The sequence below is a fragment of the Papio anubis genome, chromosome 9 (assembly GCF_008728515.1).
Source record: "Papio anubis isolate 15944 chromosome 9, Panubis1.0, whole genome shotgun sequence".
Lineage (NCBI taxonomy): Eukaryota > Metazoa > Chordata > Mammalia > Primates > Cercopithecidae > Papio > Papio anubis.
In genome coordinates, this window is record NC_044984.1 from 125,435,885 (window position 1) to 125,454,226 (window position 18,342).

General features: G+C 50.4%; 1 protein-coding gene across 9 annotated transcripts in view; it reads left to right on the top strand.

The window, feature by feature from the left end:
- ADGRD1 (adhesion G protein-coupled receptor D1) overlaps positions 1 to 18,342 on the top strand; it is a 187,129-nt gene that overhangs the window by 36,159 nt on the left and 132,628 nt on the right. For 8 of the 9 annotated variants that reach the window (XR_635296.4, XM_009182071.4, XM_021923159.2 and 5 more), the window contains 7 exons: positions 35 to 289; positions 3,951 to 4,015; positions 5,220 to 5,375; positions 10,334 to 10,393; positions 13,225 to 13,342; positions 14,236 to 14,346; positions 15,970 to 16,045. Coding sequence is in view for 8 of the 9 variants with exons in the window: in XM_009182071.4 (XP_009180335.1) it covers positions 35 to 289; positions 3,951 to 4,015; positions 5,220 to 5,375; positions 10,334 to 10,393; positions 13,225 to 13,342; positions 14,236 to 14,346; positions 15,970 to 16,045 (841 nt within the window). In the remaining variant the exon portion in view is untranslated. The remainder of the gene's footprint in view (positions 1 to 34; positions 290 to 3,950; positions 4,016 to 5,219; positions 5,376 to 10,333; positions 10,394 to 13,224; positions 13,343 to 14,235; positions 14,347 to 15,969; positions 16,046 to 18,342) is intronic. The other variant, XM_009182068.4, reaches the window with a different exon arrangement.

Genomic DNA, 18,342 nt, shown 5'->3' on the forward strand with positions numbered 1-18,342 from the left:
AGCACTCAGAAGGGCGATCTTCACTCTTTTCCAGGCCCCTATTGGACTCATGTCCTATTTACATGGAAATCCAAGGAAGGCCTGAAAGTCTACGTCAACGGGACCCTGAACACCTCTGACCCGAGTGGAAAAGTGTCTCGTGACTATGGAGAGTCCAACGTCAACCTCGTGATAGGGTCTGAGCAGGATCAGCCCAAGTGTTATGAGAACGGCGCTTTTGATGAGTTCATCATCTGGGAGCGGGCCCTGACTCCGGATGAGATCGCCATGTACTTCACTGCTGCCATTGGTCAGTGAGTGTGAAGGGCTGGGGCAGATCTGCTGTCTGTTCCCAGGGTATCTGCCTCCTTTCTCCCCACTCTCCTGTTACAGCTATCAGCACTGTAGACATGAGATGTGTCCTAATGAACCTTGTAAACACAGTTGTGTGTTAGAACACCTGTTCCCTGAGACAGACGAGTTAATAATTTATTGGAGATGCTCTGAGATGAATATTGTTTTGTTGATCATCATGGGGTTTCAAGGTATATGTGGCGGAGGATTATAGAAGGCTTTGGATAGCAAATATTCCAGGTCCATTAGTGATTTTGATCAACAAATGTTAGCTGTGTGCCTCCCAGGGGCTATACTCTGATGGGCGCTTGGAAAACCCCCAGGATACCTCTTCCTACTCAACACAGGGCAATTGTTCAGGGCAGGGACCTGTGGGTAAGTGGACTGGGGTTCAAATATTCATTGTGCCATAATGAGCCATGAGATTTTGGGAAGTCATTTTTAAAAATTGAGGTCAAATCCATATAACATAAACATAACCATTTAAACATGAACAATTCAGTAGCACTTGGTACATTCACAGCGCTGTGCAGCTGCCACCTCTACCTGGTTTGGAAACATTTTCATCCTCCCAACAGGAAACTCAGGGAGCACAGTCACTCCCCGTCTTCCCCTCCCCCAGACTCTGGCAACCACTAATCTACTTTCTGTCTGTACCTATTCCGGAGATTCCACATACATGGAAATGTGTAATGTATAACCTTTTGGTCTTAATCTCTCAGCTTTTTTTTGCTCTGTTAAATGGATAAAAATACTACTGCTCCCTCTCTGGGGGTGGTGTTGGGATAATAAAATGAGAAAAGGTCTGTAAGGTCATTAGCACAATGCCTGGCATATGGCAAGAATCCAAGGGCTCTTAGCTGTTTTTAAAATCAATATTCACCTTCCCCCTACAATTCCATTTTCATTTTGTCCACAAGTGAATGCACCATTTTTTCCCCACTGGGTTTCTTTATTTCCACATAAAATAATCTGCTAAAAAATGACAGCCCCCGTGTAGGCATTCAGGCACCCAGCACAGCGGGTGTCAGGACCGGAAGAGAAAGGCCTGAGTTCCAGACGCTGCCTGCTCTCGTTCCGCTTCTGACATTGAGTCCCTCAGTTGTTAGGACTCTGTTGATTGTATGAGAGAAAACTCGAGTCAAAATAACTTTAGCCAAGAAAGGCATGTGTTTCTTTTTCATTTCTTGCAATGGGAGCTCCAGGGGAAACTCTGGTTCAGAACTGGTTTGGTCCAGGTGCTCACATGATGTCAGTGGCAATCTCTGCGTTTGACCTTGCCCTCTTTTGTGTTAGCCTCCTCCTGGTGCCAAGGTGGCTGTCATGCTTCTAGGGTTGCATCCTCAGCCCTCAGCAGCCTCTGTGGAAAAGAGGGAGCTTTTTTCTCTTATCACCTCCCATGCTGGGGCTGGGCAGGACTCACTTTGGCTCACATTGATCCATGCACCTTCCATGAGTCATTTTCTGTGTCTGGGTGTGCAGAATATGCTGACTGGCTTCGGTCTGGGTGGTAGTCCCCCACCCTCAGCCCCCTTGAAATGACAGTGAGGTCAGCCTTATCCAGAACATGTGGAGGAGAGGGGACTCCCAGGGGACAATCAGGGATGCTGGTCTCAGAAGGAACAGATGCTGTGTGGGCAAAACAGCCTGTGTCCACTACAGCTTTAGACATTTACATCTTCCAGCTTCCACCCAGGAAAACAGAATGCATTCCCTCTCCCAGCACTGACAGAGGGCAAATTATAGTGTCCTTCAGAAGAAAAAAAAGGGATCAATCTACTGCATTTTATTGCCTAGGGTTTAGAGTTGTCACTTTGAAACCAAGTTATCACTTGTATTTATGTTATGAAAAGCCTCAAATCCTGCCCTCCTGACAGTTTACTTGTTTTAGTAACACTGGAAAGAGGGGCCCTTGTTTCTGGTTCTTGTTCTTGTCAGAGCAAACTCTCTTCGCCAGAACCGGAGCTGAACCAGACCTGGATCTACCAGAATCCCACCTCACCTGGTGACCTGGTCCTGAAGACAAGGCATATGATGTAAAGCATGTATAGGAAAATGGCTCTTAAAGTCCCTGGAAGGCCTGTGTGGGGCCCAGTGTACCACTGCTCGGTGAGTCCAACACAGCCGAGTTCAGGGCAGCCATGCAGAGTGACAACGGGAACTGAAATCCAGCCTGCTCCCAGCCAGGCCGGGCCTCAGTGGGGACATGGCCACACAAGTAGGTAGAAGTCTTTCTTCACATGAAGATCTGTCTGCATTTGAAGCCGTGCTGGGGCTGTAGGTGCCCAGAGGGGGTCTTTTTCTGAGTGATCTGGCCAGAGGGGACACCCTCCTCTAATCTCATGAGCCAGAGCTGGCACCATTTGTTGACCGGTCTGTCCAGGTGTGGTGGCCTTTCCTGATACAAAGGCACAGTGCTGACCGTCTGTCACCCTGGCCAGGTGTCCCCTCTCCCCCACCACTGGAATGGACAGCAGCTCTTTCCGTAGAGGAGGAAGGAGGTTGTGTTCAGAGCCGTGCAATCTGAAAGCGTGTGTCTTTGGGCCCTGGAAGCACACTCAGCACGTGGGAACTGGGACCGACTGAGGACCTGGCAGATTCTCATTTTCTTTCCAGTCTCCGTGGTCATTGCTTGCAAGGGTGGGCAGGATTGCTGGACCGATTTTCACCATCCCTCACTCTGCTTTGTGGACACACACGAGTTAGATGTGAGTTTGACGTGACTCCTCTGTAACTCATTGGCACCTGAGGAGTGAATGTCACTCTAACTTGGAGAACAGAGTGGTGCTGGGGTCCAGTTCTCTCGGCAGCGTCACACCTTCTGCGTTCACCAGCGGCCCAACCCCACCCAAACCCAAGGGCTCAGTCACTCCTGCAGCCAGCCAGGGGTGATGATGTCATTTCCTCCGCTCATCCAAAGCAACTTCAAGAGATTTTCCGAAAATGAAGTAGAATATCTGGTTAAGTCTGTGTTCTCATCAGGAAATAGCAGGATTAGAAATAGTTGGGGGTGAACAGGCAGAGAAGAGCAAATCTTGGCTTAGTCTTCAATCTTAAATGTCTTTATTGTTTGTAATTATTCATCATTAACCCCATGCGGGCTGAGTGCAAAGGATAGCTGGAATCCTTGGGCTGGAAGGGGCTCAGGAAGACAGTTTTCCCCACTGCTTTACTGGGGCCTGTTCTCACCTCATCGATCTCGGAGGAGGCGCTCTCAGGGCTCCTGTCTGTGCTGGCCCAGCGAGTTGCAGCCCTCCTCATTTTATTTCCAACCAGTCTGGATGCAATTGAAATCTGTTTCTTTTGGTTCTTTATTTATTTGAAATCGGTAATCCTTGTACAAAATCATCTTTTGATATGCTGACTTGCACGAAGGGTGTTCAAAAGCGATTGAGAATACAAATAGAAAAGTAATGTGACCTGGGAAAATCCATATGGCCGACCCATTCAGCTGATTTCTTAGTCCATAATTTATCTCCAGCAACATTCCGACTCAAAACGTTCTCAGCCTCTCTTCCACGTGTCTGAAGCCGGTGCATTTTTAATGAGGACAGGTCTTCCTTGTGGTGAAAAAAGTGACCATGTTTTAGTCCTTAATCCAGCATTATTTTTTCCAGGAAAGCATGCTTTATTGTCTTCAACGCTGCCAAGCCTCTCCGTGACACCCACAGCAAGCCCCATGGTGAGCAGATGCGTCTTCCTTGGCACCCCCCCCCCCACCCCCGGCTGACATCCTTCTGCTTGGGCTGTTTGCTGGGAGAGAGAAAATTCCATCAGGTGTCTGGGCTCTTTGTGATCGGCAGTACATTGTCTGGGAAGAAATAACAAATGGAGGCGAAGCCAACTGCAGTACTAATTCTTGGTGCTAAGAGTGACTGAGGGGAAAACTCTCAGTTCCTGCCACCAGGAGCCTCAGGTGCCCAAAAGGAAATGCCGTGGGCACCGTGGGCCGTGGGCTCCATGAGTGGGGAGTGAGGAACCTGCCCCGCTTGGCTTCTCTTTGTGCCCTTTTCGTTTGATGTGAGAGGAAAAGCTCAATTCATACAGAAAAATTCTTGTCTGGAATTAGTGTTTGTAATCAAAGAACTGTCCTTTCTTGAGAATGTTAATATAATAGTGAGTGCACGACTCTGACCTATCTGCTTGGGTTCAAATCCAAGCTGTACCACTTATTTTTGTGTAAGCCTCTCTGTGCTTAGTTTCATCCATCAAATGGGGACTTATTTCATAAGGTTGTTGTGAGGATGAAATGTTAATACAAGCAAAACATTCACAAAAGTGTGAGGTACATAGTAGAAGCTATATTACTATCATGGTATAAAAACATTTGACCAGCTGGATGTGGTGACTGCGCCTGTAGTCCCAGCTGCTCAGAAGGCTGAGGCAGGAGGATTGCTTGAGTCCAGCCTGGGCAACATAGTGAAACCCCATCTCTATAAATAAAAAAAGAGGAGCCAGGCACAGTTGCTCATGCCTGTAATCCCAGCAATTTGGGAGGCTGAGGCAGGAGGATCACTTGAGATCCGGAGCTCAAGACCAGCCTGGCCAACATGGTGAAACCCTGTCTCTACTAAAAATACAAAAATTTAGCCGGGCATGGTGATGCATGCCTGTAGTCTCAGCTACTTGGCAGGCTGAGGCAAGAGAATCGCTTGAACCCAGGAGGCAGAGGCTGCAGTGAGCCGAGATAGGCAGAGGCTGCAGTGGGCCGAGATTGCACCACTGCACTCTAGCCTGGGCAACAGAGCAAGACTCAGTCTCAAAAAATAAAATAAAATAAAATAAAAATAAAAAAAGCGTTCAACCCAGAGTAGGACACATTAAACTTCTGTATAATATTTTGATTTTAGTTCTTAGTAGAAACTCATGTTGCCAATTTCTTTCAGATGCCCACAGATGCCTACCATTCCATCATAACCAACCTGACAGAAGAGAGAAAAGCCTTCCAAAGTCCCGGAGTTATCCTGAGTTACCTCCAAAATGTATCCTTCAGCTTACCCAGTAAGCCCCTCTCGGAGCAGACAGCCTTGAATCTCACCAAGGTAAGGCTGTTTGATGTCTGTGTCTGGTGGACCAGGGGTGGCACCCTCACCGGGACCATAGGTGTTTCTATTTGACCTAGGTTGAGTTTTTAAAAAGCAGGAACTTGGCCGGGCATGGTGGCTCACGCCTGTAATCCCAGGACTTTGGGAGGCTGAGGCGGGCAGATCACAAGGTCAGCAGATCGAGACCATCCTGGCTAACACAGTGAAACCCCGTCTCTACTAAAAATACAAAAAATTAGCCTGGAGTGGTGGCGGGCGCCTGTAGTACCAGCTACTCGGGAGGCTGAGGCAGGAGAATGGCGTGAACCCGGGAGGCGGAGCTTGCAGTGAGCTGAGATCACGCCACTGCACTCCAGCCTGGGCAACACAGCAAGACTCCATCTCAAAAAAAAAAAAAAAAAAAAAAAAAAAAACAACTTTTACTTAAAAGTTTGGCTTTCAGGCTTCTCATGAATTACCTCTGTACAGCTCAGTGGAGCCTCCTTTAGGGCCACTTGAGTCTTTGCTGTGGTTTCCCAATGCCCAACCTGCCTGGTCCCCCCCTGTGCAGCCACCTGGCCCCTGTGGGTGTGTGGGTTGGCGACTCCTAGTCTAAATAAACTCTGCTACCTCCTGGCAACAGGTAAAAGGTGGAGGGGCCTCACTGGCAGATCCAGCCATGGGGCATGGACCACAGCCTGTGCCCAGTGGGAATCCCCAAAGCTATCTAAACACTTAGAGAATGCAACATTTATGGCATTAAAATCGATATGCTTTCTTTTTTTACTCCTCCAAATAGTTTCCAGGTGAAGGCAGAGGGTGGATCGTGGGCTCTCGTGGCCTTGCTGTCTTCTGTTTCAGGGCTAGGGCTTATCTTGGTGGATGCGAAGACAGAAGGGGTTTTGAGACTGGCTCACCTTGAAAACATAGCATATGGGTTAGGAGCAGGGTATATGGAGCCCCACCACCGCATTGACCTTTGATCTGCAGTTACTCTGTGGCCTTGCTCAAGTGACGTAACATCTCTGCTTCACTTGGCTCCTCTGAGATGTGGAGGAAATAATGACAGCGCCCACTTCATCAGGGATAAGTGGGTTCCTATGTGCACAGAACAGTGCTGGGTACACTTTTCAAGTGTTCTCAGTTCTTACTGATTTCCTTGCTGAAGTCATACCCAAAGAAGCACATGCAGATAAATGTGTTCAGGGACTTGAGACATCTTGGAATGGTGGGAGGTTGCCGTCAGCTTTTCTGTCCACATAAGAGAAGTTAGACTTCTTAGATTTCATTCATTCATTCATTCATCATTCATTCATTCATTCATTCATAGAACATGCTAGATTCTGGGGATTCAGGATGACCAAGTGCTACTACTCCCTGCTTTCAAGAGGCTCAGGGTTGAGGGAGTGATGGCAGGTCACGGAGTCTGAGAGGGCCTTGAAAGGGAACCACATGGAGCTGCAGGACTCAGCAGTTCTGGAGTCAGAGACCTGACTTTGACCCCAGCTCCACCACTCCCGGCTCTGTGTCCGTGGGCAGGTTATTTAACCTCAGCACACCTGCTTGCCCACTGTGACATAGGGACAATGAGATCACCCACATCTCTCAGGTGCTTCTGGCTGGGAGCTACAGAGCCCTTTGCTTAGCGAACTTGGACTTCAGGCCATGTACTTGCTTCAGGCAACAGGAAGCCCAGAGGTGGGAATCCTAGGATTCACTAACTCAGTCTTCACTCACTGCAGGGGCTGGATAGGCACTGCTACAATTCTCTCGGCACTCGGCCCCTTTCTCGCCCAGCTGCAGGTCCCCAGCACCCTCGCCTTACCCTAGAACATCCAGAAGGGAAAGAACGAGTTGGGGGACTCCCTACCAGACAGAGGGAAATGTTTCCCATGGTTCCCTTTGCTGAGACCCCCCCCTCAAATCTCATTGGCCAGAGCTGGGCCACATGACCCCACCTGGACCAATCACTAACCAAGGGGAGTGTGATTGGCCACTGGCTCAGCCAATCATGAAGGAACTCTAGGGTGTGGCCAAAGGCTGTCCAGTGTGGGAGCACTTCCGGGCTCTGAAGGGAAGGATCCTCGGGGTGTTGGGTGGAAAGAGTGAGTGTAGACAAGCTGGAAGGTCCTTATGCATGTACGCACAGGAGCGGGTGTGAGACACTGAGACAGGCCTTGGTATGCAGTAAGTGCTTTATAAATACTAACACTCTTGTTTTTATTGAGATGGGCTACCAGGGGTCACTGTGACAAGCGGTGCCTTCTATGCGGTTAGCACTTAATAAACGCTCACACTTCGGGCACTAGTGCTCTGCCTCTAGCTAAGGTATGCAGTCGGGGCTTAATGCCCACTCTGGGCACTGGCGCCCCCTCCCCTCTTGCCGTGGTACACAGTCAGCGCTCAATAAACACCCACTCTGGGCATGGGCGCCCTCCCCTCTGACTAGCCATGGGTACCCTGAAGCATCCTCAGGAACGTGCAGCAGACACTTAGCAGGCTCCCTCTGTGTTTCTGGGTGTCTAGGGAAGGAGGGAGTCCAAGCGAGGATTAATTAATTAGACGAATGTTGATTAAACACCCACTTGTGTGTGGGTTGCTTCATTAATTATAAAATGGATGGCTTAATGAGCCACAGTTGCATTCTCATGAGTGGGTTCACTGATGACTTTATTAATTGAGCACATCGTGCAGGCTCCGCTCTCTGCCAGCTGCTGGGCTTGGTGCTGGGGATGTGTGATGGATATGCCGGGCATTGCCCCTGCCCTCGTGGGGCTTGTGGCCTAGGGCGTGTCCAGTTCTCTGGAAAGCTGCCTGTGGGGTGCTGGTCCTAAAGGTCACCCCTCAGCATCTTGTAGAAGTGTGTGTCCTGCCCTAGGGCAGGCCTGGAGCCACTGTGGCCCACCGCCTGCCTGGCCCTGTGATCTCTTCATCACTGGCTAGAAGGGTCTATCTCGCACCTGACACTGTAGTGGCAGCAGTTAACTGTGTCATTGTGGCCCACACCACCCAGCAGGTCCCTGAACTGAGTGTGATACAAGTTGCTTTCTTTCTTTCTTTTTTTTTTTTTTGAGACAGAGTCTCGCTCTGTCACCCAGATTGGAGTGTAGTGGCATGATCTTGGTTTACTGCAACCTCTGCCTTCTGAGTTCAAGCGATTCTCCTGCCTCAGCCTCTCAAGTAGCTAGGACTACAGGCGTGCCCCACTATACCTGACCAATTTTTGTATTTTTAGTTGAGATGGGGTCTCACTATGTTTCCCAGGCTGGTCTTGAACTCCTGACCTCAAATGATCCACCTGTCTCGGCCTCCCAAAGTGCTGAGATTACAGGTGTGAGCCACTGTGCCTGGCCCCATTCTACAAGTTTCTATGGTGTCCTGGCTTCTCACCTGTCCACTAGCAGCTGGACAGGAAAATGGCAAGGAATCATTTCCTGTATTGTACCATGAGGTGCTGATTAGCTACGTGTGGCTCGTCCAACTAGAGATGTGCTGTGACTGTAAGATGCACACTGGATTTCTAAAACTTTGTGCAAAGAAAAGGGAAATATCTAATTAGTGATTTCATATGGATTCTGTATTGAAATGATAATATTTTAGGTTTTTGAGCTAAGTAAAATACATTATTAAAATTAATTTTACCTTTTTTTTCCTACTTCTTAAAAGGTGCTGGCTGCTAGAAAATTTAAAATGGTAAATGTGGCCCATATTATGTTTCTATGTGACAGACTGCTCTGGATCAAGAGTCAGCAGACTATGGCCCTTGAGCCAAATCTGGTCCATTGCTTGCTTTTGTAAATAAAGTTTTATTCATGCATGCCCATTTGTTTGCGCATTGTCTGCGGCTGCTTTTGCACTGCCATGGCAGAGTTGAGTGTTTGTGACACAGGGCATGGCCCTTGAGGCCTGACCTCGTTCCTGTGTGACCCTTTAAGAAGTTTGCTGCCCCTGCTCCAGCTCAGTGAAGACAGGATGGTGGTTATCCCTTACTTCATTAATACTTAAGGCCTTGCACTCTAAGGTCTCAAAAAATATTTATCTCATAAAGATAAATGAATGAACGATGAGTTTTGATGATGTGTTCTCTAAGTATTTAGTGTCTCAGAGTGTGGAAGAAGGTGAGTATTCTGGAGATGGTGGTTTAACGGAAATATGGGAGATTTTGGTCAGCCTCTAAGTTTAATTTTGGCGCTGATAGTTGGAGACACACAGTGAAGAGCATGTGTGAATAATGCAGATGAGTGGAACGGATGTGAGGGTGTGAGGCAGTGGGGATGGCGGGGTCTGGAGTGGGCTGGGGACACATCTACTAAGGTGGTGCCACTCGGCTGTGGTCAATTATGGTTTTATGGGAATGTGGGCTAGGGGGTGTCCAAGCTTCTGCTTTTTTCAAAAGAAGTAGAAAATCCATGTGTTCTCATTTAAATCGCCTGATTAGGAAGCAGTAGAAATTAATTTCATTGTTTCCTTAGAATAATAGTGAGCTGAACCAAACATGGTTTTAAGGTGACCTGACCAAAGGCCCAAGTAGCTTCTGTTTTCTGGACCAAGTAGGTCATTTTCAGTTAACACAAGTACTTCCACATCAGTTTGCTTACTCACCCCAAGAAAGGCACATCCAGTAGGCCATGGTTTTCCCATGCGTCTCTCCACTCCACAGGCTTTCGCTGAGGGCCTGCCATGTCCCCCAGGCGCTGTGCTGGGGCCTCTCCCGTCACTGAGCAGTGTTCATTTTGATGTTCCAGTGCTGGTCACTGACTTGACAGGGCTGCCACAGGAGCACATAAGATAACGTCCATAAAAGGGCTTTGTAACATGTCACGTGGTCCATGACTCAGCTATTTTTGTTGACTGCTGTGCATAAAACTGAACTGGTGGTTGATAGCGACACATTGGAAGATGTGGGGAAAACTGAGGGTCTTCAAGTTTGTCGCTTAAGGACTGGTGCTGAGCAGTGTCATTTTGTCCACCCTTAGACCTTCTTAAAAGCCGTGGGAGAGGTCCTTCTATTGCCTGGTTGGATTGCTGTGTCAGAGGTAAGAGAAAAGAACATGGCCAGTTGTGGTGGCTCACGCCTGTAATCCCAGCACTTTGGGAGGCCAAGGCGGGTGGATCACTTGAGGTCAGGAGTTCAAGACCAGCCTGGCCAACATGGCAAAACCCTGTCTACTAAAAGTACAAAAATTAGCCGGGCATGGTGGTGGGCACCTGTAGTCCCAGCTACTCGGGAGGCTGAGGCCGGAGAATTGCTTGAACCTGGGAGGCGGAGGTTGCAGTGAGCCGAGATTGTGCCCCTGCACTCCAGCCTGGGCAACAGAGTGAGACTGTCTCAAAAAAAAAAAATAAAAGAGAGAGAGAGAGAGAAAAGAAGATTTTGATCTTCAAAACGTATGTGCCTTGGGAACCATTTTGTCTTCCTAGAAGTGGCATAATATGGCCCAGTTCACATCCATAAAAAGAATAATGTGTCTCCCAGTCCTGACATCTGGGATAAAAGAGCTCATTTTGAGTAGATGTGCAACTGATTCAGAATACTTTGTCCTCTAAGGCAAAAGAAATGCACATGTGTCAGTAATGTGGTAGTGTCCTAAACATGGAAGAAGGATGGAAGAAGGAAATGATGTTTTTTCCCCCATGAGAAATGTGTATTTGGTTCATCTTGGTCATTTTATATAATATGTACTTTTTTTTTGTACCATCACATCATTCTTGAATGATAATAGCTTTTCATGTTAAAAGCCACTGTATTTAGTAAGAAATAGGAGAACACGTGACAATATGTACTTCATGATTAAGGTGCCAAAAATGCTTCTCTTGTTCTCGGTACTCAAAATAGCTAGAAAGGAGAATGAAATAATTTTTCCTTTATTTCTTAAAATAACTATTGATTGTACTTATTTAAAAAGAAAACAAGTAAATAGTTGTGGAGAAGTTAGAAAATGCAGATAATAAAAAACATAAAAATCACTTCAAATCCTAAAACTGTGAGATTATTAACACTCTTGTATATTTCCTTATAGTCTAGTTTTCAATTCACTTATATATATATGTATTCAACAAATATATTGTATATTTGATTTAATTTGTTTTTCCTTAATTATGTCAATAACACTTTCCAATGATATTAAGTATTCACCTGCAACCTTGTATTAGTCAGGACAGGCCAGGGTGTGCTGCAGTAACAAATAGATCCCCACATCTCAGTGACTCAGCACAGTAGAAATTTACTTCTCCCCCATGCAAAGTCCAGAGTGGGTCAGAGGAGCCTCTTCTCCACCCAGATACTCAGGGATCCTGGCTCCATCTGTCTTCTGGTGCTGGCTTCTCAACATGTGGTTTCCAAGGTTGCCAGGCAGGGCCGGAGAAGGGTGAGGAGGACTCTTAACTGCCTTGGCCCAGAAGGGTCCCAGCCACACCACCATGATATTAAAGTGCTCATTCTCCTAAACCCCGGTATTATTTAAAAATGTTTGCCAGTTTGAGAGGCAGAAGTGGCATTCTATTCTCTCATTATTAATAAGATTGTGTTAGAGTTTACATTTGATAAACTTTTGTTTGAATAACTTCAAGTGGAATGAGATTAGGTTTAACATTGGCAAAGGGAGAAAAAAAGGCTTAAGAATGTAAGATGGATACAGTCTTACCCAGAAACCAATTCCTTTTTAAAAGGTATTACTGTTTTCATGATTTCAAGGGGACTTTGTGTCCAAAGCTGCAGGCTGGGAACACCCAGAGGACAGCCAACAGAAGATCCAGACAGACGTATTTTGTGCACGATTTTGAATTAACTGCTTTTGAATGCAAAATATGCAAATCTGTTATAAGATGTGAATAACCAGGAAACTGTCCAGACTCAGGCAGGGTCCAGTATGCATTGAAGAGAACACGTGAATCGGTCTCTACCCCACAGAACTGCATGCCAGAAACACAGACTTCCATGTGCTTAACTGGGCCTGGTGACTGAAATCAGACCATGGGCCTAAAAGCAAATGTCTAAAATTGGCCTCAGCATTCTATTTCCAACTCATAGGGCTCTCCTGGAGTGCATGTTTGTGGGAGAATGCTGAGGACTTAGCAGCATGCAGGTTCTTCCCCAGAAAGGCGGGAAGGAGAGAAGCAGTGAAGGCAGAGCTCAGTGGCCCAGCTCAGCGGGGCTTAAGAGAGGGCTCTCCCTTGGTGACGCGTGTCTGAGGATGCGGGCAGTCAGCCCGAGAGCGGACGCGTGCACTGAGCTTTGAGCACCGGGCCCTGCACTGTCCACAGATTCAGGTGCCCGGGGGGACCCCCTGCTTTCTTGGGGGCAGTGTCTACCAGGATCCTCTGCTCTGCAACTCAGAAAGAAAAGAGGGCTCTTGGAGTAGAAAGCAAGCCCCTGGGAAGTGGAGGCAGCGGGAAGCAGCTTGGGCTGCTGGCACCTCAGAAGCAGCCACCCTTCACGGAGAAGGGGACAGAGCTGCTGGTGTCCCCATGCCAGAGTGGACCTGGGGGGTGATCAGCCCCTCCTTGTGAAGCACAGGGAGGCAGGGGGAAGATCTGGGATGTGCTGAGTGTTCCTCTGTGAGTTCAGGGAGGTGGCAGGACCAGGAGTCGGGTCCCCTCAGTCCCCGTGTCTAAGTGTAGAAAAGCAGGAGCCAGCAATGGCTGGGGTGATGGGTCCACCCGGGCTGTGTCCGTGCTCCGTGAGCTCAGTTGGGCGTGTGGCTTCCATGTGGTCCCCTCCTGATCCATGGGAAGGGGCAGTTGTGTGACTTCTTCCTCCCTCGTGGTCGACGTGGGGCAGCTTGATTTTGTGTGCTTGGTGCACCTGCCTGGTCCCCCGGCTGAGTGGGGTGGATTTTCATGGCTCCTGGTTCTTGTGTTGCTGCAGGACAGCGCCGTGGTACTGAGTCTCATCCACACTATTGACACCGTCATGGGCCACATTTCCTACAACCTGCATGCCAGCACGCCCCAGGTCACCATGGAGGGCTCCTCTGCCGTGGCAGGTAGCTGTCGCTTGTAAGGGTGAGCCACATGGCAGGGGCGGGGGCTGGAGGCTGCGGAAAACTGCCTTTTTACACCCTTAGCAGAGAGCCATGCTCTGTCTCCCTGACTGCTCTGTCTCCCGCAGACCACATTTGGAAGGAAAACCCGTGGTCAGATCAGAGCAGGAGTGATCGGCCATGTGCAGACAGGGCTCATAAGCCTTTCCCAGTAACTTGGGAGCCAAGCTCCTGCCCTGGGGTGATGGTCTCAGTTCAGAGCGGGAGGCAGAAGCAGCAGTGCCAGCAAGAGTCTATGGTATGAAAGGGGCGGCCTCAGGTTTCTGGAGTTGGCTTGCTCTCAGCGGCGCTGCAGGATAATTGTCACAGTTGTCTAATTGTAGAGGCAGAGGTGATGACCTTTCGATTTTAAAAGTCTTCACCTGCAGTGTATTATCGTGCTGATACTTCCCTGCAAGAGCCAAGCTGGGGAACATGCGCTGAAGCTACCTGGGTTAATTTAGCGGCAGTTTGTCAGCCCAGACCTCTCCCTCTGGGCCATGTTGCCCTCGCCTGCTGCACTTGGGGAGGAGCCGATGTCACTGCATCGCTGAGCACAGCCCATCCTTGCACCGGCCTTGAGAGCCGGGGGCTGTGCCGGGGCGGAGGGCGCCCCAGGTGAGGAGCCGTGCCTGGGCCGGAATACTGAGCCTCTGCGTAGCAATCACTGCCTGGGCTCTTCATTTCTTTTTCCTTTTTTTTTTTTTTTGAGGTCATGCTTTCTAAAGGTAATTATACTTTCGGTGGGGAGCTTGTCCTGTCAAAAAAAGAAAAGCAGATGGGGTTTTGCAGTCTGATTTCCTGCAGCCTGTGAGTTCTCTGACGGGACTTCCGCTCTCTCGCTGCTTCCACCGCAGAGTTTTCTGTGGCCAAAGTCCTGCCCAAGACCGTGAATTCCTCGCATTACCGCTTCCCGGCCCACGGGCAGAGCTTCATCCAGATCCCGCACGAGGCCTTCCACAGCCGCGGTGAGTGTGACTGCGCCGGACTCCCTTCCGGGGCGGCTTCCACAAGTCTTTCTGAAGAGTCCCCAGGCTTTGGTGGGTGCCCACCGCGCCAGTGAGCTGCGGGGCTCCCCAGGGCCGCCTGCGGTGCTCCCCCGGACTGCTTGTCCTGTCCTGCAGGAGAGGGGCTCTGGGCAGCCATTCTCAAAGCGTGTCCTCGGGCCACCCTCATGGCCACACTTGAGAGGTTCCTTAGTGATGCTAATGCTCTGCCCACTCCAGGCCCCTGAACTGGAATTTGGGGTGGGATCTGGGAGCATCTAAACCTGCTCGCCTGGTGAATCCGGCCCACTGGGAAGTCATCATCCTCCCTACATCCTCCTAAATTGGCACACGCCTGATCAGCTGAAGAGAAAAAGATGGGGCCACCTCCCCTCCCTGCTCAGGTAGCTGTGGGCCAGGTGAGGGGTTCATCCGTTCAGGAACCTGGGGTTCCACTCCTGTGTGGGCCCAAGTTGAGTCACATAATAAAAATTGAGAGGCTCAGGGGACCTCCTGCCTCTGACCAGGGAGCACCGTTGGGAGCCCAGACGGCCCTGGCCATTTTTTGCTACAATGACTGTCACCCTCTCTGGTTCCTGGAAAAGCGAATAGGACTCTGCAGACATCTCCTTCCTCTCCTTCCCTCCCTGGGGACCTCAGGCAAACGGGAGAGCCTCGGATTTTTGCCCCTGTCACCCTGGCCAGAGGCCACGCCTCCTTCCCAGGGTTCTGCCTTAGGGGTGGGGACCAGGACAGTCCTGATCAGACACCTCCCTCTGCAGTGGGGAGCCTGCCTCTGCACCTGCCACCATCTTGATTGTCTGTAGGAAAGTTGCCCTGACTGGTTCTGTGCCCTGTCCTTACCTAGCGTGATGTCAGGTGTGCCCTGCTCCTAGGGCAGAGGCAGGGATGTCCCTACCCCAGAAGCCAAGGGAAGGGCCCAGGGACGATGCCACCTTCCACCAGCATCAGCAGGGAGGGCCCAGGGATGGTGCCGACATCCACCAGCATCTCCTGGCCACGTGAGCTGCTGGGAGTGCCCTGATTTCCAATCCTGGCAGAGCCATGGCCGAGCCATGGAGTGAAACAGCAAGAGCACATGTGACTCTGCTTCGTGGCTGGATATAATAGAGGGGTGGCCAGGCGAAGGCATACAGGTGTCCCTGTGGCTGCTGCCCCTTGAAAACCTGCATTCTGCCTCACTCAGTGGTCCCCTAAATCCTTCGCGTGCCAAGGGCAGACGGTACACACTTGTGGGGCAAGGCTGGAGGCTGGCACTGCCCCCCGTTGGCTCACAGGGGCCTTCTCCCTGCAGGGGCTCTGAGATCCACGTGATGCCCTGGGCGAGCCTGGCTCTCCTGGGGAGTTTCAGCCTCCATGTGTCTGGAGCTGGCTCAGGGGATGGAGCAGGGAGCCGCTGTCACCCTGCTGAGTTGCCACAGTCTTTGTCCTTATAAATTCTGCCCTAGTGTCCTTCACTTCCTTCTCCCTAGAGGGTTCTTGGGAGTGAGGGGCGGCACCACGCACAGTGGGGCAAGGGGCTTTGTGTGTTTCTGCCCGTGGCCTGGAACACTGACGGCGCCTGCCCTTCTGCTCTCTCTGCAGCCTGGACCACCGTCGTGGGTCTGCTGTACCACAGCATGCACTACTACCTGAACAACATCTGGCCCGCCCACACCAAGTGAGTCTCGGGGGTGCCCAGCTCAGGGGCGTGGGTGTGTGTGGGTTTGCGGGGTGGCTGGCCACAGGGATGCCTGCCTCACACACGGTCACACCCATGCACAACACTGCTTGAGAACTCAGGACACGACTGCCGGGCGCTTCACCACTCAGGCAAGGAAACGTGCAGCATTTTGAAGGCCACACAGGAACTGCAGGCCTGGGCCTGGGCTGGCGGAGTGGAGATCAGAAGCACAGGCTAGGAGACCCTACCCACCCGCCTCGACCAAATGGTGTGACCTTGGGCAAGGGACTTAACCTCTCTGAGCCTCAGTTTCCACTGCTGTGGAATGGAAGACAACAGACCTGCCCGTGTCAGTCATGGGCAAACATGTAGATGGACAAAACCATCTCACACCAGCTTAAGTGGAAGGCCAGGAAACTGAGGGCTCGGGGACTGAGAAGGGAGGAGCAGGTGGGCTTCAGGCATGGCTGGACCCAGGGACCCCACGGATGCCGTCTAGACCTGCTCTGTCTATCCCCTGCCTCTGCTGTCCTCCAGACAGGCCCCTCCATAGGAGCAGAGCTCGCTCCTGCAGCATCGGTTTAAGTAGGTTTGGGTCCTGAGAACCCAGAAGGAGAGCAAGGAGGGTGGGGACCGCCAGGGAGACGGGGAGGGTGGGGAGGACGAGGGAAATGAGGAGGGAGGGGAGGGTGTGCCTCTTTCCTGAGGAGTGGAGTCGTAATTTTGTGATCTGGAGGTACACCGTCTTCTGGGTCGGATTTCTCTGGGAAAGCCTGCATGCTCACCAATTTCCTCCAACGAAAGAAAGTGGGGGACCCGCCAGTCTTTATGTGTGATTTCCAAAATTCTTCAGGAAAATGGTCAAAGAAAAATACAATCTAATTTCCTCAAAAAGATGCCATCTCAGTTGTTTGGGAAATCTTTCCAAGACAGTGAATGAAAAGTTGACCCTTGCTTGGGCTCTGCTGCTGAGGTTTCCACCGTGAAACTGGCCTTGCCGTGAAATGTATGAGACACGCATTTGTGAGGCGTTGCTGTGCCTTGTGCGGCCACAGTGAGGACCCGCGTGGGAGAGGAGAGTGGCATCGTGCCACGGCCCACAACTTCACAAAGGCGGGAGGATTGCTTCCAGACGCAGGGTGCACACATTTCAGGGGCAATTCGCTGTGAGCACCAGAATCTGACTCCAGCCAGGTGTCAGCCAGCTCTTTCATGAGGGGCCAGCTTGTAAATTGCCTTGGCTTTCCAGAACTCTGCCCTCGCAGGGTGAAGGCAGCCAGAAACTATGTGGGGGAACGGGGGAGTGGCTGTCTTCCAATACAGCTTTATTTACAAAACCAGGCAGTCAGCCCAAGAGCTGCAGTTTGCAGACCTTTGCCAGACCTTCCATTAGATCAGCGCTGGCAGGGACAGGCAGAGGAGAGGCTGGGGGGCCTGTTCTGGGAGCCCTCAGCGCTGGCAGGGACGGGCAGAGGAGAGGCTGGGGGGCCTGTTCTGGGAGCCCACAGCCTTGAGGATGGAAGACAGTCTGTCTTGCCTGTCCCCAGGGCCTCAGCCTTCACTCCCTCTGCTGTCCTCATGGCCCCAGGTGTCTGCAGAGAGGACACTGGAGCACCAGGATTCAGGCTACTGTGTCCCAGAACAATGCAGCTAACTCTGACTTCCCCCTGCAAGCCGAGGGCCTGGATATCAGACAGGCAAAGTCATCCCTGGTTCGTCAGCACTGACACCAGCCCCACAAGTTCCATCAGCAGCACATTTGTGTGCTGAAGCCAAAACAGAATTGCCGTGCAGCGATGGAACATGTTTTTCATTTGCAGTCAAGTTGGATCTTCAGCTCAGGTGGAGTTCTCTTCAGCACTTAGTGCAAAGATGCCTTGTCATCAAAATTAACCTGGAAAAAAATCATCCAAACGGCTCATCCAGTAAAGTCTCTGTACTTGTTACTATCTATCCTGTGGCAGAAAAGGTGGACGGAAGTGGAGGGGACGAAGAGTTTGGTTCACAGAATAGACTCGGACCCAGACTCCTGCCTCTCCCTCCCGCAGGTGGCCTCCTTAGCTGTGTGACCCTAGGCAAGTAACTTGAGCCTGGAGGCCTGTGTTCTCTTCTTAAAACAGGAGTAATAATATCACTGATTTCTGAGGGTTGCCAGGAGGACTGAATGAGTTAATGGTGTAAGTAGGGCTTGGTATTCTTAAACATGACATACAAGTGCCTGCTTTTGCGATTTTGTAAGCTGATTGGGCATTTGCGCCATTTTGCCTTTGAGGTAATTATCAAATCCTAGGCAC